The sequence below is a fragment of the Helianthus annuus genome, chromosome 2, assembly GCF_002127325.2.
Source record: "Helianthus annuus cultivar XRQ/B chromosome 2, HanXRQr2.0-SUNRISE, whole genome shotgun sequence".
Classification (NCBI taxonomy): domain Eukaryota; kingdom Viridiplantae; phylum Streptophyta; class Magnoliopsida; order Asterales; family Asteraceae; genus Helianthus; species Helianthus annuus.
In genome coordinates, this window is record NC_035434.2 from 87,486,934 (window position 1) to 87,508,716 (window position 21,783).

At 41.5% G+C, this 21,783-nt stretch overlaps 2 protein-coding genes across 2 annotated transcripts; both read right to left on the reverse strand.

Moving 5' to 3' along the window:
• Positions 1-10,190: 10,190 nt before the first annotated feature.
• LOC110891219 lies at positions 10,191-11,042 on the reverse strand. Its single transcript, XM_022138921.1, has one exon. The coding sequence runs from the start codon at positions 11,040-11,042 to the stop codon at positions 10,191-10,193; it is 852 nt and encodes a 283-aa protein (XP_021994613.1).
• Positions 11,043-12,538: 1,496 nt separating this feature from the next.
• Positions 12,539-12,958, reverse strand: LOC110891228. Its single transcript, XM_022138926.1, has one exon. The coding sequence runs from the start codon at positions 12,956-12,958 to the stop codon at positions 12,539-12,541; it is 420 nt and encodes a 139-aa protein (XP_021994618.1).
• Positions 12,959-21,783: the final 8,825 nt, after the last annotated feature.

The following is a 21,783-nucleotide window of genomic DNA, read 5'->3' on the forward strand; positions in this document are numbered from 1 at the left end:
TATCTTGAACTTGTGGGAGTAACGTGACATTATCGAGCTGTTGCAAAGCCGGAACTCTAGCTACCCAAGAGTTCGGCCAAGCCCACCCCCCGTTATGAACCATATCCGCAACCGTAGCCCCCATCTCAAGACCCGCATTTGTTATCATTCTCGGAGTGATGACTCGGCTCAATGGACATACAGCATCCCATTTATCAAACCAGACTTGCGTATTAGCGCCATTGCCCAATTTAATCCAGATGTGTTGGCGAATGATCGACCTTAATTGGAGAATCTTACGCCAACCCCACGTAATGTTGTTCCGAATAGGCACATCCCAAAAACTTCTACCCCTGATACGATACGAGTGAACCCATTTAACCCATAAGGATTCCCTGTGAGTCAAAAGGCTCCAGATATGTGCTACCATAAGAGCATTGTTCATGTCATAGATTCTCCGAATGCCCAAACCACCTTCTGTCTTAGGCAAACACACGCGACTCCATTTAACTTTAGCTTTACCTTTGATGTTATTTCCTTGAGCCCATAGAAACCTTCGCATCCTATCTTCAAGATCGTGAATAATTCTTTTAGGCAAGATGAAAACAGACGACCAATAGGCATGCATAGAGGCTAAAACTGATCTAACAAGTTGAAGACGACCAGCAAAAGACAAGCTTTTAGCTTTCCAATCAGTGATTCTCGATTCCAGATTTTCAACCAGCTTTTTACAATCCGAATAAACTAGCCGAGAAGAGATAAGAGGGACACCGAGATACCGTACCGGAAGTACACCTTCCTCGAACCGCATAATGGTTTGAATTTGCATTTTAACATGATTCGGAACTCCACCAAAGAAAGCAGTACTCTTAGTCATGCTCGGAACCAGCCCCGACATATTCTTGAACATATTCAACGATTCTTGAATGACAGCCGCAGATTTAGGATCGCCTTGAGCAAACAAGAAAAGATCATCTGCAAAACATAAGTTAATAATCCTCTGTTCCTCACATTTGTGATGGAATCGAAAATCGGTAGACATATCAACTTGCTTTTGCAGGATCAACGTAAGGACCTCCATTACCAACGTAAAAAGATAAGGAGACATAGGGTCCCCTTGTCGTAACCCCCGCTTCCCCTTAAAATAGCCATGAAGATTCCCGTTTATCGCCAGAGAAAACGTGGTCGAGGTGACACACGCCATTACCCATTTGATCATCTTTTGGTGGAACCCAAACCCGTGAAGAATATTTTCCAAGAAACCCCAATCTACCATATCATATGCCTTCTGAATATCAACTTTAAAAGCACATCTTGGGGGGCCATGATTCAGATGATAATTATGCATTAACTCTTGAGTTAGGAGAATATTATCAGAGATCTTTCTACCCGGGATAAAAGCAGACTGATTAATACTAACAATATCTCCAAGGCCCTCTTTAATACGAGTGGTAATAATCTTACTTATACACTTATAAAGAGTATTACAGCAAGAAATAGGCCTATAGTCCGTAACAGACTCAGGAGTCTTAACCTTCGGGATTAACGAAATTACCGTGTGGTTTAGCTGATTAAGAAGCTTTCCATTCATAAAGAAATTCTGAATCGCTAAACAGACATCCTTCCCCACAATATCCCACGCCTTCTTAAAGAAAACAGAGGTATATCCATCCGGGCCTGGCGCCTTATTCCCGGCAATGGAGAACATCGCTTCTTTAATTTCACCTTCAGTCACTGATCGGATCATATTATTAGCTTTTACAGCCGAAAGTTTATTGCGAAAAAGATCCATATTAGGACTAAGATCCACCTGGCCAACATTCCCCAAAAAATTAGCAAAATGGTCAACGAAAGCTTGGGCCGCTGCGCCCCCCTCATGTAAAAGCCCACCAGAATCACGTATCGAGAGAATTCGACTACGATGATTCTTAGCTTTCACAACGTTATGAAAATATTTCGTATTCGAGTCCCCCAGATTCAACCAATCAACTTTCGATTTTTGTTGTAAGAACATTGCTTCATCATGAATAGCATCCTTGTATCTTTGAAGAAGCCTGCTATGGTTTGCGAGAAGGCTCCCATTAGACGGATCCTGATCCATATCACCCTGGCATTCATCTAGCTCTTTTCTAGCCTTCTTAACATTCTCATGCAGATTGCCTTGTTGAATGAATAGCTTTCTCAAGGGGGTTTTAAGAAGCTTAAGTTTCATAACAATTTGATACATATGAAACCCCGTAATTTCTTTGTTCCAAATCAGATTTACCTCATTAAGAAAACCATGTTTCTCCGCAATCAAATTCACAAATTTAAACGGCCTTGGTTTTTCTCTAGTTATCCCCGGCAACTTCAGAATACAAGGGGCATGATCCGAGACCCGAAACGGGTGAAAATAAGCACCTGCATTTGGAAAGTCCGTAATACAGTTTATGTTGCACATGATTCGGTCCAATTTTTTGAAAATAGTGCCACCTCGTTGCTGATTATTCGTCCATGTGAAGTGAAGGCCTGTACTATTAACATCAAAGACTTCAATGGTATTAATACATTCCTTAAACTCCCGCGAACCAATGTTATACTTTGAAGTACCAGCACTCGAATCATCAAGAAACAGTGAGGCATTGAAATCCCCCATAAGAACCCACGGCTTATCCTTCATAAAAACACTATGACCACATAAATTATGCCACAAGTTCCTTCTATTCATATAATGGTTCTCCGCATATACAAAAGAACAGAATAGAGACTTTTTATCAAGTTTGAAGATTACTTGGGTGTGAATTACCTGGTCAGATTGCGAGAGGACCATAACATCAACTACATTAGGATCCCACCCCAACATGATCCTAGTTCCTTTCGTACAGCAACTAGCATTCGTAGTCCAAAACCACGAATTAAAAACCTTTTGACACACCTTGGAAACATTTGAACTGTCAACATGAGTCTCCATGATTGCACATACTTGAACATGATTATCCACAACTACCTGACGAACCTCCTTCTGTTTGAGGGAGCGGTTCAACCCCCTAATGTTCCAAGAAAGAATACTACCCATTAAAACCCGCTGGACCGGGTGTGCTTGCACCCTCAGACTTGTTACCAACTTTGTTCGCCATGTACTTAGGAATGTCAGCTAGAAGACTATCCACATCCGTGTCATCCACCATTACCTCATCCGTGGTCTGACTCTTACCCTTCGATTTTAAAACGGTTCCCGCATCAGCTCTGCTACCCCCATTTACGTCATCCATACTATCCGCATCTGATCCTAACACATCAAAAGGATTAGAAGTGTGGATTCGGTTAGTATTTGCACCTGAATTGTTCGTTTTAGACTTGGATGTGTTGCCTCTTGTGCTTTGAGAATGTGGATTCTCACGAACACCTTTTCTTTGAGTGTCGGTTCTCAACTCAAATTTGGTGTATGGTCCGAGATAAGGCGGGTATGGCTAATGTTGATCAAAAATGGTCCTCAATTGTCAGTTGGCTTAAGGATCGAGGTAAGTCGAAGAGGGCGGCTGATTATGTTAGCAGGCTTTTGGTTGGGGCGACGGCTTATGTTATTTGGCAAGAGCGTAATCAGAGATTATTCAGAAATCAAACGAGACCCCCGGATGTTATTCGAGATACAATTCTCAAGACTATTCGTTATAAACTAATGGGCGTGAAGTTCAAACAGTGTGCTAATGTGAGGAAGCTGTTGGCAGAGTGGGAGATTGCTGAAGACAAGATGAACGATGATGGAGGCTAATTATCATATTGGCTAGTTTTTTTTTTTGGGTAAAGGGTTACCCCGGTGAAATTTTATATCAACCAACAATAAAAAACAGGGTGTGTTAAGACAATAACACACACTTCTAGGCTTGACATACCAAACCTAGCAACAAACAAAAAAGAAACAAACCCGACTAACGTCAAAACCAACGAAAAAAAAAAACTAAAACAGCAAGGGATCACAACCCAAAACAAGACACACAGCCGAACTAGATACTCCTCTTTAGCCCGGCTCCAAAGCCATATTCTTCGAGATCAGCCACCTTTCCAGAATGTTGTCATACTTTGGTTCCCCACTCACCTTGAATCCCATAATTCTAAGCCGAACCGTATCAACAATGATCTTTGAGAGAGCCTCAGCATTTCGAACAAGAGTAGAAAAAAGACGGTTGTTTCTTTCCTGCCAAATAAAATAAGTGGTAGCCGCAACCAGGATCTTGCAGATGATATGCTCAAGCGTTCTAGAATCAGAAACGCGCTCCATCCATTGAATAATCGACGGCCAGGTGTTCAGCACACCCCCCATGTCAACGTATTCCCTAACCGATCCCCAAACCTCCGATGAAAATTGACATTGGAAGAAAAGATGATCTCTAGAGTCACGATTACATTTACATAATGGACAGCACATAAGCTGTAAGTTAGTAGCACTTCCAGCTTCCCAAACGGTCAACCTGTCTTGGGTCTTTAGTTTGTTTTTGATAACAAGCCACAAGTGGAATGAATGTCTAGGAATGCATTGAGCGAACCAAACCGATTTAACCCATAAAACCTTATCCTCTCTATTCCGTAAGCTATTCCACACCTCCTTCGTTTCAAAATGCTGCAGATTACCATCCAGATCTTTCCACTGTAGCCGATCATGTTCACCAGCTAAAATTTGTGGCGTGTCAATATTTATAAGGACCGGATAGGTATCATACCAAGCCTCGGGCCACAACCATTGACCATTATCATCCGCCACAAGATCAGCAACCATAGAAGAAAGAGTGAAACCAGCATTCGCAATCACTCTAGGCGAGATAAAAGACCGAAGAGGACTAAACGGGCACCAATTGTCACTCCAAGCATTAGTTTGCCTTCCACTCCTAATAGACATCCAGAAAAACGATCGTACTTTATCTCGGATAGATAGGAGCTTTCTCCAACCCCAACTCTCGCTACCTCTACATTGAACATCCCAAAAGTTCTTACCTCGCAACTTGTGAGAATGAATCCATTGAACCCAAAGCGACTTACGATTAGAAAGAATGCTCCAAATATGGGCTGTCAAAAGAGCTTTATTTACATCCGTAATGCTTCTAATGCCCAAACCACCCTCATCTTTAGGAGTGCACACAATTTTCCAGGCCACTTTAGCTCTAGCCGAGCCTTGGTAACCACCATTCCATAAGAACGTTCGTAACCTCTTCTCCAAATCTTTTATAACACCTTGCGGAAGCATAAAAACCGAGGCCCAATAAGAGTATATGGCAGCCAAAACCGAATTGATAAGCTGAAGTCTACCTGCAAAAGACAAGGATTTAGACATCCAATTATCTATTCGCCGTTCTACACGTTCCACAAGAATACGACAGTCACGAGCAGCCAATCTCGTAGAAATCAAAGGAACTCCAAGATACCGAACCGGAAGTGTACCCTCTTGAAAGGGCATGATCTCCAAAATCTGGTCTTTAACATAACGAGGAACATTACCGAAGAAAACGGTACTTTTAGAAGGACTAGGGACCAGACCCGAGATGTTAGTGAATTTGACAAGCGCATCCTTCAAATGTTTCACCGAAGTGCAATCCCCATGTGAAAAGATGAACAAATCGTCTGCAAACGAGACACTAATGATCTTTTGTTTAGGACAGTTAGCATGAAATTTGAACGAAGAGTGCAAAGCCGCTTTCTGAAGGAGAAGGGTCAGAACCTCCATAACTAGAGTGAACAGATATGGAGACAACGGATCACCCTGTCTAAGACCTCGTTTCCCTGTAAAATAACCATGCAGCTCACCATTGATACATAGAGAATATGAAACCGTGGTAACACACGTCATAATCCATTTAACCATTTTGCAATGAAAACCAAACCGCTTAAGAATAGTTTCCAAGAAAGACCAATTAACAGTATCATACGCTTTCTGGATATCTATTTTGAATGCACATCGAGCCGGCCCTCTATTAAGATGGTAATTGTGCATCAATTCCTGCGTGAGAAGAATGTTATGATCTTCCTGCCAGGAACGAACGCCGACTGATTTATACTGACCAAACCCTCCAAACTCCCTTTGATCCTATCTGTAATAATTTTACTTATGCACTTGAAGAGGACATTACAGCAGGATATAGGTCGGTAGTCAATAACCAAGTTAGGAGTATCCTTTTTAGGAACTAAAGCAATAATAGTGTGGTTGACCTGTTTCAAAAGCTTACCGTTCTGAAAAAAATCGAGGATAGCCGACGTTACCTCATCTCCCACTATATCCCAAGAATGTTTAAAGAACGCCGAAGTAAACCCATCTGGGCCAGGGGCCTTATTCTCACCAATGCTAAACATTGCAGCTTTGACCTCCTCTCGAGTCACTTGTCTAACCATATGGGTGGCCGTGTCAAGGTTAAGGGAATTAACAAAAAGATCTTCATCATCCAAACTTAGGACATTCTCCTCGGTACCCAAAAAATTAGAATAATGATCCACCAGGGCAGTAATGACATCCTTACCCTCAAATCGATTCCCATGCACATCATGAATGCAGCATATTTTATTTCTAGAATTACGACTCTTTACCGCATTGTGAAAATATGAAGTGTTCGAGTCACCTGCACAAAGCCACTCAATCTTTGACTTTTGCTTTAAAAAACATTCTTCATCATAGGCCGCCACCTGAAAATCATGGAGACACTTGGCCACCACGTTACGAGCTTCGATATCTAGCGGGTTCATATCAACATGATGCTGTGCTAAATCCAGCTCACTTCGAAGTCTAGTAACCTTCTCATGGAGATTTCCTTGCTGATGAAGGAGTTTGCGGAAGCACGGCTTCAAGTTCCTCAACTTCTTCATAACGGAAAACATAGCATAGCCTTGCACACCCTTATTCCATTCATCGACAACATACTGTCTAAACTCCGGTTTAGACGTTAGAAAGTTTGGAAATTTAAACGGCTTTTGCTTGTCTCGTGCTATGGAAGGCAACTTTAGAACACACGGGGTATGGTCAGAGACCCGAGCCGGCTGAAAAACGGCATACACATCCGGATATAAATCCAAAAACCTGATGTTGCTCATAATACGGTCTATTTTTTTAAGGACACCAATCCCTTCTTTAGGCTTTTGATTCCATGTATAATGTAACCCGTGGCTTTTAACATCCATAAGCTCAGCAACTTTGACGCACTCAAAAAAATCCCTCATACTAACTGTGTGATTTGAAGGCCCGTAGAGGCAATCTTCCATATTGAGCGCTGTGTTAAAATCCCCAAGAACAACCCACGGCTGGCTACGAGCTAAGCAGCTATGCTTACATAGATTTTCCCAAAGAATTCTACGTTGCTGGTATCGATTTTCTGCATAAACAAAAGAACATAGGAACATTTTTGAATCAGTTTTGTAACGAACTTGTGTGTGTATAACCTGGTCCGATTGAGAGATAACCATAAGATCAACTTCATCCGGATTCCACCCCAAAATAATTCTAGTTCCTCTTTGACACACATCCCCATTCGACGTCCAACTCCATCTACGAAAAACCGCCTTACAAATCTTTCCGAGATTGCTAACATTAACATGAGTTTCTAAAATAGCACAAATACTTAAATTATTTTCAGCAATAAGAACTCTAATCTCGTTTTGTTTCAGGGGACGATTCAAACCCCTAATGTTCCAAGCTGCAACACTACCCATTTAAACCATTAGAACCGGGAGTGCTTGCCCCCTCAGACGGACAATCCGTGACATTAGCAGCCATAAACTTGGACATCTCCGTAGGTATCTTCTCTAAAACTTCCTCAGACTCTTTAGTTTCCATCTCCTTAGATTGAGTATGAACACTACCATTGACTTCTGGGACACTCTCGTTTTTTGGATGATCATCATCATCCAATGAAATGGGCTGAAACGAGTTTGCAATTTTTACCAAAGGTTGCCCACTACTGGTACCGGAAGAGCTCGCTCCTGAATTGTTTGTTTTCGGCTTGTAGACGAACCTCGCCTTTTGCTTCTTTTGGGGAAAGCCATGTCGAGCAACACGTTTGTTATCCATTACATAACCCTCGTCATCCACAATAACCTGTTTCGCCTTACCTTTGTCATTCTTACTACACGTTTTATCATCATGTCCAAACAAACAGCAAGTAGAACAACGTAGGGGCTTCCATTCATATTCCACTTTAACACGTTCCATAACATACCCATCTTCATCCATTTTAGGGATAGCTAGCGTTATATAGTCCTTAAGATCATTATCAGCATTAACCTCTATCATAGCCCGAGCATAGCTGCTCCTACCCCAATTATCCGCACACATATCCGCAGTATATGAATCCAACCTTTTAGGGACACCAATTTTAGAGGCCAACAAACTTAGCCCATCATCTGTGTAAACCGCAATCGGAACATTATGCAATTTAACCCAAAGAGGAATAGTTTTGATACCTTCTTTTTTTAAAGAAACTTTCGGTGACCACTTATTCAGAAATAAAGGCATCTTCCTTATTAACCACGGCCCTCCTTCAAGCACTTTCGTCATACCTTCGTTCGAATCAAACTTGAAGAAAAAAAATCCTGCTGAATTCATCATGAGCTTTGAAAACCCAAACTTCGCCCAAACGTTTTTGGCATAGTATTCTACTACCAGATACGGAAGTCTATTCCCCAAAAAATAGCCGTATAGAACGTTTTCAAACTTATCCTGGACCCTTTGAACAACCTCTTTTGGGATAACAATGTCAGCATCCTCCCTTGTGTTCCACTGGTTGTATAAACCTGAAATTAACCTCTCTTTTATTACGATTCTGTGACATGAGCTTTTCAGCATATGAAACCGGCTCCTCCTGAATCGGTCCTGAAGAAAATCCATGTTGCGTCTCCTGACTGTTAGAGCCACTCGTATCCGGATGAACTGGGACCGTGATTTTCTGTAGTTCATCAATAACATTGATGACCTTAGGATCCTTCGGCACAACACCTCGACGAGGTATCAATGGAATCCCATCAATCCGCACAGGTTTGTTCAGCGAAGAAGAGTTTTGACGCATATCCTGAACATTAATTGAACCCTTTGACGTAATGAAAACATCCTCATGCATCCTTTCTGAAAAGGACCGAAACCCTAGATCCTCTAAACTGTTATCACGATTATACTCCATGCATACGAAAGTAAAAAGAACCAGAAGAATTAAACATGCAACGCGGAAAAAACACAAGAGGAACAAAACCTACGGCAATTAAGCACGATCGGCAGAACCCTAGCAGAAGACGAAACGAAAAGAAAAAACCCTAAACAACAACTTCAAAAGATTAGAAACCAGGATTGAAGTCTAGAACCCTACTCAGAAGGAACGACAACACCCCAATACCTAACCCAGATCGATTGAAGATTAGGGACGAAGATCAAGAACAAGCTAGGGTTTTAGAGGAGCTGCCAAAATCGCCAAAATCGCCAGAGAGAAGCCATCTGCAAACCTGATTGATCTTTCATATTGGCTAGTTGATTGTGTGTTTTTCTAGATAAGTGTCTAGTTGTTTTTAGTTCTGTTTTTTGTTGGATGTTTGGCTTACTTACATGGGGCATGTCTCATGTTTGAACTAGTGTGGACGTCTCCTCACTACTTGTTTTATTGTTTGTGAATATATAAAATCACCGGGGTAACCCCTTACCCAAAAAAAAAACCATTAACACTTCAAAATTGGATTAGGTTCATTGAATCTGGTCAAAAATTCAAAAATGGTCCATGTACTTGTAAAACTTGATTTTTGGCACTTTTAAGCCCCGTTAACCCCATTTCAAAGCTTTAAAATGATGCTAAAGTATAAGGAACTTAAAATATGCTCAAAAACATCTCGGATGTCGGTTCGTTTGGTCGTACGGTTGCGTTGTTCGGTTAATTACGACGGAAGTCGTAACGAACGCAAAAACGATCCAAATTACGCGACAAATGGAATTTTTTTTTGGGTAAAGGGTTACCCCGGTGAATCTATTAAAATGCAACCGCAAATAAGTACAAGTAGTGAGGATGTGTTCCACACTAATTCATATACAGGACATGCCCTATATATGTAGAACAAATAAAAACCAAAGACCTATATCACCCCATAACCTAGTCTACTATACATCATGACACGACATCTAGTAGACAAAAATGCAAAAACACAACCAGAATCTTCAACCGCCATCATCAAATATAAAGAAGCCGCAAAACAGCAGCCCCTTCAGACGGAAAGCAGACATCCTATCCATTCGAGAACTTGGAAGAAGAGGTGCTTGCCCCTGCTTTCGAAGATGAAGAGGAATGATGAAAACCCGATGTCATAAATTTACTAGTTTCATTGTAGACTTCCTCAACCACTTCTTCATCCGACTCCTCCCTGTCCCTTGACAGTTTCTTCTCCACTCTACCCACCGTGGTACCTTCTTGATTACCATCATCATCTTTAAGACTATCAAAAGGGTTCGACGTTGCAACCTGATTCGAATTTTTCACTGTCGAATTCAGTTTAGGCTTGACAACTGGACGATAGACTACCTTAGGTTTTTGATTTTTTATATGAAGCCCTGGAGTAGTAGCTTTCTTCTTTTTGGCACCCACGACCTGAAATTCATCATTATTCCTCTTCTCAGTATCCCCAAACGAACTTACCTGAGGAATCTTAGGACACGAGCTGTCTTCATGCCCGAAAACACAGCAAGATGAGCACCTTAGAGGCTCCCAATCATACTCAATCTTAACCTCCGCCACTGAATGGCCATCACCCTCCAACGATGGGATTGCAACATTAACACTCTTCTTTAAATCAGCCCCTGACTGTACCTCAATGAGTGCCCTAGCATAGCTACTTCTTCCCCACGATTCAGTACACATTGTGGCAGTATACGAGTCCAACATTTTAGGCACCCCAATCTTCGATGCAAGTAGACTAAGCCCATCCTCAGTAAATGCCGCTAAAGGCACATCATGCATCTTGACCCACACTGGAATAGATTTAAGTTCCTCTTTTTCCAACTTAGTAGAGGCAGACCACTGTTTCAAAATTATTGGAACATTTCGTATCATCCACGGTCCATCCTCGAACATTTGGTCCATTCCTTCTTTAGTTTTGAACTTGCCAATCACTAAAATAAAATATTTTAATGATTACATAAATATTTGGATGTCCGGATGTATTCAGAACGTAAGATATGCGCGAAAATGCAAACTTATGCACTTTTTGACGCTTTTAATCCCTGATTGATCAAATAAGTTTATTTTAGCACATCGAACCCCTCAAAACCTATTTCTAAGCTATGTAAATGATATTTAGGGTGTGTTTAACTTATGATTATGTTCCGGAATGTTCGTTACAGTACAAATCGACATACTTTCGCAGTTTGTCGAATTTAGTCCCTGTAAGCGAATAAACTTGATTTCGGCACACCAAACCTTCCAAAACTTATTTCTAAGTTATGTATAGGTTATTTAAGGTATGTTAAGCCTATGTCACTGTTCCGGAGCGCATTAAAATGGTTATATTTACTCATCATTGCACGTATAACATTCTAGAAAGCGATTTAAAGCCCGAAATCGAACAAGAATTGATATGTGCAAATGATACACATATTTATACAAATCCCAAGTACGAAATATAATATTTCATTAGTTTGGTATTTGTTTGATGGTTGAAGTGACACAGGTGTTACAGTCTCCCTTACTTCAGGAAATTTCGTCCCGAAATTTATTTTAGAGGAAACTTGTGAGAGTTTGAAACATGAAGTTGAAAAGATCAAACAACACTGGTTAGAGTCCTGAACTTCTAGTAACTTTAAATAACATCATGCTTGCAATGTGAGAGGGACACTTATATACAAGTATATAAAGTGTTATTGGTGCGTCCACCGTACCTTCATTACATTGTTCACATTTCGTTATTGTTGCCACTATCGCTTCTTACACAAAATAAATCACACTAGATTCCTGTGTACTGAATTTCATAATAATGTACGCGACCATAATTACGTAATGTCACACCCCAAAATCCACCCGCGGAGTATCACCGCTTGGGAGCGTGACTGACCAGGATCAAGCCACCAATCATATTGAACATGTAATTATTATATAAAAGTAAATGCCATTCAACCACAAATATGAAAGGTGTTCAAAACATAAGTATGTTATCACCGTTTAGCGGAAGCGTATAAATAAAACCCAACATTATAAAGTATGAAATGTCATAAAGTGTTTAACGAAACAATCACGATCCAAGCCCACAACGACCAGCTCCTCCCTGTGCAAGCTCCACGTATCTAACAACCTGCAAGGCATGTAACAGAGGATCAACAACTAGTTGAGCGAGTTCATAGTTTATAGTTCAGTAATTGTAATAGTATAGTAAGCCTTGTGTTTTTTTTGGGTAAAGGGTTACCCCGGTGATTCTATATATTCACAACAAAAAACCCAAGTAGTGTAGAGAGTCTACACTAGTTCAATCATGAGACATGCCCCATGAAAGTAAACAAGCAAAACAAAAATGACCCAACGACAACCAAAACAAGGGAAAACCAACTAGACAAAAATCTAGACATAGCAAGAACAATAAAAACTAATCAGCCCCCATCGTCATCCTTATCTTCCGTCTGAATCTCCCATTCTCTAAGAAGGTTACGCACCCTAATGGTATTCTTCAGCTTAGCTCCCATCAACTTGTATCGCACTATATTTATGATTACATCACTAACCATCTCAGGAGGTCTTAACTGATTTTTAAATAGCTTGGCATTCCTCTCTTGCCAAATACTATACGCTGCAGCCGCTACAAGTAGTTTAGCCACATAAGTATCGGCCCTTCTTTGATGATCATGATTACAAAGCCATTGAACAATATCCGTCCATCTCGGCGAAACAGAACTCATCCCAACCCGGTCTCTAACTTTAAGCCACACTTGAGTTGAGTACTTACATTCAAAAAATAGGTTCGGATGAGAATCAACGTTCTCATAGCACAATAAACAGCACATCATATTCATGTTTTTTCTCCTAGATAAATCCCATTGCAGAATTTTATCTTGCGTAAGGAGCTTACCTTTCATAATTAACCACATCATGAATGCGTGTCTAGGGATACACTGGGCAAACCAAACAATGCTACACCAATCCACTTCCGGTTCTCTATGCCGAAGAGAGTGCCAAACACCAGAAGAAGAAAATTCGTTAAAGTCACTACCATCTTTCCATAACAATCTGTCAACTTTCAAGGGATCTAAATGAACATGATCAATCTGATTGAGGACAGGAAAAATATCCCTCCAAGCAGTAGGCCACAACCAAGAACCTTCAGCATACACATCGGCCACCCGGCTTTCCAATCTAAAATCAGCATCGGAAATATTTCTTGGCGATATAAAATCGCCAAGCGGACCTAGCTCATCGGAAGTAAGCCTTGTGTTCGTTCATTAAGTCAAGCATCGTATTAGTTCGAATCGCGGCCCTCTAGGCATGTATGCGAAGATTTGAGAAAGTTTCCAACTATTCTAGACTAGGTATATTTGTATCGCGGCCACCCGGCACCTGTGCGAAGTTTTGTGTATAGTTTGCAGCCTTCCTAGGCATGTGTGCGAAGATTAGTCATATTATCGCAGCCAACCCCGGCGTGTATGCGAAGATCAGTTCTATTAGTATCACTAGTCTAGTAGTATCTTATCAATAACCTTCCTCACCCGAGGATCATATCACTAATTTCCATTATCTAGGTAAGTACAAGTAAATAATCAAATCCCATTCCCACCCTGGGAACCCCATGCCTTGGCTGTGAGAACTCACCTTGGTTTGCTCGGTATGTTATTGCTTCTAGGGTTTATTAAATGTCTAAGTCCGTTACACACGACCTAGGATACATTGCACATGATACGATGTAAGTGTTACATTCAAGTAGGGTTTACAAGTCCTTGATATTCAAGCAATTGTGTTATGTGTGTTCATTGTGTACAGAATGATATGAAGAGATTGTTCACACATACAGGAACATACAGTTGCATTCAGTAGCATACAATCATATATAGCATCATACAGCAAGCTTTGATACACACAGCACTTGTAAAGTTCGGACTATTAGCATGCAATCAAGGTAACATAATGTTTAATTCACAAAGGTTGGACATAACAACACAATAAAAGGTCAGACAATGTTCCAGGACCAGAAATTCGGACTCAGGGTTCCCTCCTTTAAAATTCGGACCCATGAAGCCTTAACAAAACTCTGACAAATGTTCCCCCTTTAAAATTCGGACCTCCTAGGGTTTCATTTACAAAATTCGGACAAAAGGGGAGGGGTTTGGGGCCATAAAACTCGGACAGGAACAAGGGGGGCTTCCCCTTCAAAAGTCGGACTAAGGGTGGGGCTTCCTTACCTTAAAACTCGGACAGAGGGGGTGGGGGACCTTCACAAGGTCGGACAAGGGGAGAGGGGTTGAAACTCCGACCAAAAGTCCTCTTGCAAAACTCGGACCACTCATGTGGTGTCAAAACTCGGACCACAACACTTTAAGAAACTCGGACCCTCTTCTAGGGTTTAAAGGTCGGACAAGGTTCAACATCACCTAAAATTCGGACTATAACCTCAAACAAGAAACTCAGACAACAACACATACGAATATTCCAGTTCATTGTAATTGTAACAGTTACGTTTTCATACAATCAGAAAAACCCTAATTCATGCTTTCACAGTGCAGAACCAAATCAACCATCAATAGTTTTGACATATTATACATCTAAATCATCAGGCAATTGACTACATACATACAACCTTATACATTTCTCAATAATCAGAATAAATCAAATAGGCAGAGAATATCATATGAAGAACTTAGGGTTTACAAGAATCACAAGAATCAAGAATTGAGAACAATCAAACAATCAATAAACAATTACCTTGAATTGATTCTAGTTAGAGTGTGGAATCAAGAGTGATGAATAGCTTGTGCCAATGATGAAGATGATGAATGCCAGAGAAGATCAGAGGATGAGAAAGTACGTGCTTTGGTTTTTGTGTGGTGATTAGTGAATGATTAGGGTTAAGAATGATTAGGATTCACTAATTACTCTATACATCCCGAAGTATCATATTTTACATAAGTACACCATCTCAAAATAGTTCACAGTTTCACCACCAAGTTCATACATTTGACAACACTTAACACATAACCATGTACAATCACAAAACACTTTATTGTATCAAAACGTATACAGTTTCATAGCAAACTAATTGTGCAAATAAATAGCTAAACAAACAATGAACGTGCAATAAATGCAAAAGTAGAATCTTGGAAACTCGAGTTGTCACATTATCCCCAACTTGAAAGAAATTTCGTCCCGAAATTTAGCATGCGGTTACTGAGGAAGCTAGGTGAGTTGTATCGTTTACTGGTTTTCCTGGGGTGTCACATCATCCCCCCGTTGATTTGGAATTTCGTCCCGAAATTCTGCAGTAGTAGCTTCAGCCAAAGTAGTGGTTGCATGGTTTTCGAATAACTGGGGATACTTGAGTTCCATTTGATCTTCTCGTTCCCAGGTGTACTCTAGGCCACGACGGGAGTTCCAACGAACTCGTACAAGAGGTATTCTAGTGTTCTTGAGGACCTTGACATCCCGGTCCATGATTTCAACTGGTTCCTCGACGAACTGCAACCGCTCGTCGATAGTGAGTTCCTTAAAAGGAACTATGAGGGTCTCATCTGACAGACACTTCTTCAGATTCGACACGTGGAATACGTTGTGAACTGCACCGAGTTCAGCTGGTAGGTTTAGTCTGTAGGCTACCTTGCCTATTCTTTCAGTGATTTCGAACGGTCCAACATACCGTGGATTGAGCTTGCCCCGCTTACCAAAGCGAACCACACCCTTCCAGGGTGAGACTTTGAGTAGCACTCGATCCCCAACTTGGAATTCGAGCGGTCTTCTGCGTTTATCAGCGTAGCTTTTCTGGCGATCACGAGCTGCCGCCATGCGTTGTCGTATCTGTGCAATTCGTTCGGTAGCGTCAACTACCATTTCTGGACCTGTGATTTGACTATCTGTGACAACTTGAATTTCCAAGATTCTTATTACGCATTTATTGCACGTTTATGTGTTGTTTAGTTGTTTGATTCAATATAACGTTTTGACACAATGAAGTGTATTGTGTGATTATGCATGGTTATGTGTTAATTGTGAAAGACTTGTCAAATATGTGAACTAGGTGGCAAAATTGTGGAATGGTTATGAGATGGTGTAATTGTGTAAAATAAAGTAGTTCAGGGTGTATTGTGCAATTAGTGAAAAGTTAATTATACTTAACCCTAATTCTTCACTAAATCACACACACAAAAATCCAAGCACGTAGTTCACAATTCTCTGGCAATCATCACCGAATCATTGGCAAGACATCACAAGTTTGATTCCTCTCTTCCTCTAAAATTATTCAAGGTAATTGTTATTGATCATTGTACTATTTGTAAACCCTAATTGATTTCTTGATTATTATCAATCCCTGATTGTTGATTAAGTGCTCATAAAAGAACCCTAGTGCTTCATATAATACGCTACAATTCTTGATTTGATTCGGATCGTGATGATAATGATATTGAATGGTGGTTTAATCGGTTGCCTGTGAATGATAGAATAGTTGGATGTCAACTGATGTTTGCAATGCAATGAAATCTAGGTTTCCAGATCGTAGAATATGAGAACGTAACTGATGGAATGTATGTGTGTGTAACTGTTACGATTGTGATTATGTTTGTCTGAGTTTGATTTGATATGTTAGTCCGAGGATTGAATAAATTAGTCTGAGTTTCATAGAATGTTTAGGCCGAGGTTTCATGATACACTTAAGTCCGACTTTCATTACCATATAAATGCCCGAGTTTTATTCATGAACTATGATCCGAGTTTCATTCATGAAGCATGGCCCGAGTTTCATCCAAGAAACTCTTGTCCGAGTTTATTACTAAGACTAGTCCGAGTTTTTGAACTCCCCTACCCATGTCCGAGTATATTTTGATGTTCCTTACCCGAGTTTAATAAGAAACACAAGTGTCCGAGTTTAAATGATTGTGCAATGTCAGTTTTATCAAGGTTCTCCTGTCCGAGTTTACAAGAGGACTCAAGGTCCGAGTTTTGTAGTCTTGTGGTTAAGTCCGACTTTTATTTACAAGAGGGGGTCCGACTTTTTATTAATGTTACATGGTCCGACCTTGTTGAGAGTATCTAAGGACCGAGTTTCTTTTTAAAGATGTTGAAGTGTCCGAACTTTATCCACATGTATATGTGAGGTCCGAGTTTAATAAGTAAGCTCCATGTCCGACTTTTAAACATTTCATATGGTCCGAGTTTCTATTACAAGTATAGTCCGACCTATATGATATATTGTGTTTGATCCGAGTTTTGTGATCAATCCCTTAGGTCCGACTTTGTGAAAGGGGTTTCTCCCAGGTCCGAGTTTCAGGGCAGCCCCCCCCCCCCACCTTTATCCGAGTTTTGTAAGATGATGGCATGTCCGAGTTTTAAAGCATGAACTTGGTCCGACTTTCACTTGTATAAGTGTTAGGTCCGACTTTTATCCCTCATAGTTATAGTCCGACTTTTATACATCATGTGCATGATCCGACCTTGGTAGATTAAGTAATGTCTAACATGATAAGTCACATGCTTGTTAACCTAATCCGAGTTTCGTTATCTGTTTGTATGTTAATACTGGTGATATGATAACACTGTTACGTATGTAAACTCTCTTATGCTTGCTAGTTCTGTAATTCTGAGCAACGATATAACACGATTAAAATTACTAAGACTGTTGATGAATAACTGAGTTAAAACGACTGAGAACAACCCTGATTGTAAAGCTTAAGCTGCATAAATGTGATTAGCTGTTTATGTGGTACATGATGATAACTATCAAACGCTGTGTGACATAGATGTCATGCGAATACGATGAACTGATTACATAATGTATGACTCTATATGCGTATAATCGTATGATACTGAATGCAACTGTATGATTCTGCATGCGCGAACATTCTATGTGATATCATCATGTACACAATAAACACACAAGACACAACTGCTTGAATGTCAATGATTTGCAAACCCTAATTGGATGCAGACACTTACATCGTATCATGTGCATCATATCCTAGGTCGTGTGTAACGGACTTAGACATCTGATAAACCCTAGAGCATAGCATACCGAGCAAACCAAGGTGAGTTCACACTCTTACTAAGGCATGGGATTCCCAGGGCACGGGAATTGGGATTGAAGGATTGAGATTGAATTGAACTGTACTTACACTATCGCTAGACTACCATACCATCGTCCTCGGTTGTGCAGGACACATACGTGCAATCTACGCACACATATACTTACTACTATCCTCGGTTGTGAAGGATACTTATACTTACTACTATCCTCGGTTGTGAAGGATACTTATACATACTACTATCCTCGGTTGTGAAGGATACTTATACATATTACTATCCTCGGTTGTGAAGGATACTATTACTTAATTACTATCCTCGGATGTGAAGGATACTTACGTAAGACCTACGTGAACTTATACTTACTACTGTTCTCGGATTGTGAAGAACACATATGGTTACGAATAGTCTAGTGGATATACAACATGGGAAGCCCCCACCAATAGAACGTACTATCGGCCCAGTAGAGCCACATATTACAAATGAATTTACTATTACGCATTTACTTTCTATGAACTCGCTCAACTAGTTGTTGATCCTCTGTTACATGCCTTGCAGGTCGTTAGATACATGGAGCTTGCACAGGGAGGAGCTGGTCGTTGTGGGCTTGGATCGTGATCATCTTGTTAAACACTTATGATACTTGATACTTTATTACGACGGGTTTTATTTATACGCTTCCGCTAAACAATGATAACTTACTTATGTTTTTGGAACACCTTTCATATGGATTGGGTTTGGTTTGATAGCAATTACTTTTACTATATATATTGTTCTGTATGATTGGTGGCTTGATCCTGGTCAGTCACGCTCCCAAGCGGTGATACTCCGCGAGTGGATTTTGGGGGTGTGACAGATTGGTATCAGAGCCATTGGTTATAGAGAACTTGGTTTTAATATGGGAAAAACGTTTTTATTAAAACCAGACTATAACCAGAACAGTGCTCTCAACGATCCACAACGACGCTTCGCTCCACGTGCAAGACTCGACATCCTAGGTAATAAGGTTTATGTTTATTGCCTACATGCTAGAATTGCATAGAACTTTGCTCGTAGTATGCTCACATTACTTTGCTCACTACTTGTTATTGCTTGAGAACACCTATGTGCCTACACTTTTCTGTCATCGCACTACTCGCGAACCATTCATACTTATGCTACCTTTACTATTCGATCATGTCTGGACGTGTTAACATGACTCAAGCCCAGTGGACGGCTCTCATTAACGAAAAAGTTGCTGCAGCGCTTGCAGCCGCACAAGCAGGAGGTATAACCTGCTAATCCAGACCTATCCTAGGATGTTAGATCCTACTCTCGTGACCCAACTCTCGCGCTTAACCTTGATCTATCTTTCTCGCGCAACGGGTCAGAACGCATAGCAACCTGTCTACACATTCAAGAACTTCATGGACTGTCGTCCAAACGCATCCAGTGGCACGGAAGGAGCAATGGGACTACTCCATTGATTTGGGAAGCTCGAGTCAGTATTCGAGATGTGTGAATGCCCTGAGGCACGCAGGGTCAAGTACGCCACTAGCACGTTGGAAGGGATCGCGCTAACCTGGTGGAACGTGCAAGTTCAGATATTAGGGCTGGCAGCTACTCACGCCACCCCTGGAACGAATTCAAAGAACGCATTAAAAGGGAAAATTGCATGCGTGATGACATCCACAAGTTGGAAGTGGAGCTTTACCATTTGAAATGACGGGGTCAGAAATTGAAGCTTATACGAAATGGTCAAACGAACTGGCCATCTTGTGTCCAACCACGGTGGACCCTCCAAGCAAGCGTATCGAATTGTACCTCAAGGGTCTAGCCTCAGAGACGCAGAGCCATGCTACATCGGCTAACCTCGACAATATCCAAGACATTCAGCGTCTTGCTCATCGCCTCACGGATCAGGCAGTGGAACAGAACAGGCTGCCTAGTTGTATCAGCGCTATTACTACCGCTATCACTTCTGCTACTCTCGCTACTCCTAGTGACAACAAGCGGAAATGGGATGGGTATTCCAGCAAGGGTTCCGCTACCGTCCAGTCTCAAGCACAGCAGCAGCGCAAGAATAGTGATCACCAGAGCCGAGTCAGCCAACTTCTGGTGGTCAGGGGCAGGGTGGATATCGGGGAATTCACCCAATGTGTAACTAATGCAACAGACACCACGGTGGTTAGTGCAACGAGGGACGTTGCCAGAGGTGTCTCAAGATGGGCCATGAAGCTAAGGATTCAGGAGCCCACGGCCTGCAAATCGGAATCGCCAGCAGCAACAGCAAGCAGAAATCCTATGCAAAGAAAAGATTGTTCGCATTCCTCGTTCTGGTCAAGAACCTCTCGAAGTTCAAGGCGACAAGAGTGGTGCTGTGGTTGGCATCACCTCTTTCTTGAAGGCTCAGAAATGTTTGCGGAAGGGCCACACCGCAATTTTGGCTCTCGTTACTGACACATCAGCGAAAGAAAAGAAGTTGGAAGACCATCTAGTTGTACGCGACTTTTTTCAGGTGTTTCCTAAAGATTTACCTGGTCTACCGTCTCATCGTCAGGACAAATTTCAAATCGAGCTCGCTCCAGGAGCAGCACCCATAGCTCGAGCACCGTATCGCTTAGCTCCACCAGAATCAGAAGAATTATCGACGCAGCTACAAGAAATCTTGGATAAGGGATTTATCCGACCTATCTCTTCGCCTTGGGGAGCTACAAGAACTATTGGATACCAATTATCGGTGAAAAGAAGGATGGCACCTTCAGGATGTGAAATTGATTACCGTGAACTCAACAAGGTTTGGCGGGTTACTACAGACGGTTTATCAAAGATTTCTCAAAGACTGCTCAGCCACTTACACTGCTGACACAGAAAGGTGTTACCTACCGTTGGGGAGATTCCCAGGAAACCGCTTTTCAGTACTTAAAGGATAGGCTTTGCAGCGCACCTATTCTCTCATTGCCAGAGGGCACGGACGATTTTGTAGTATACTTGATGCATCCATCCAGGGTTTTGGATGTGTGTTAATGCGGCGCGACAAGGCCAATGCTTATGCTTCGCGCCAACTCAAGGTTCACGAACGGAATTACACGACGCACGATTTAGAGCTGGGAGCTGTTGTTTTCGCGCTTAAGATATGGCGGCACTACCTGTACGGTACCAGGTGCACGATTTACACCGATCACAGGAGTCTCGAGCATATTCTTAAGCAAAAGGATTTGAGCATGCGACAACGAAGATGGGTTGAACTACTGAACGTCTACGAATGCGCCATCAAGTATCATCCAGGCAAGGCCAATGTTGTGGCCGACGCCCTCAGTCGGAAAGACACTCTACCTAAGCGCGTGCGAGCGCTACAGCTTACCATTCAGTCCAGTCTTCCTGCACAGATACGAACTGCTCAGATAGAAGCATTGAAACCCGAAAACGTCAAAGCTGAAGCTTTACGCGACTCGAGGCAACGAATGGAACAAAAGGAAGACGGCGCCTACTATGTAACGGGGCGTATTTGGGTTCCACTTTATGGCGGTCTACGAGAGCTTGTGATGGACGAAGCGCACAAGTCTCGCTACTCAGTACACCCAGGGTCGGATAAAATGTACCACGATATCAAAGCCACATACTGGTGGCCAAGTATGAAAGC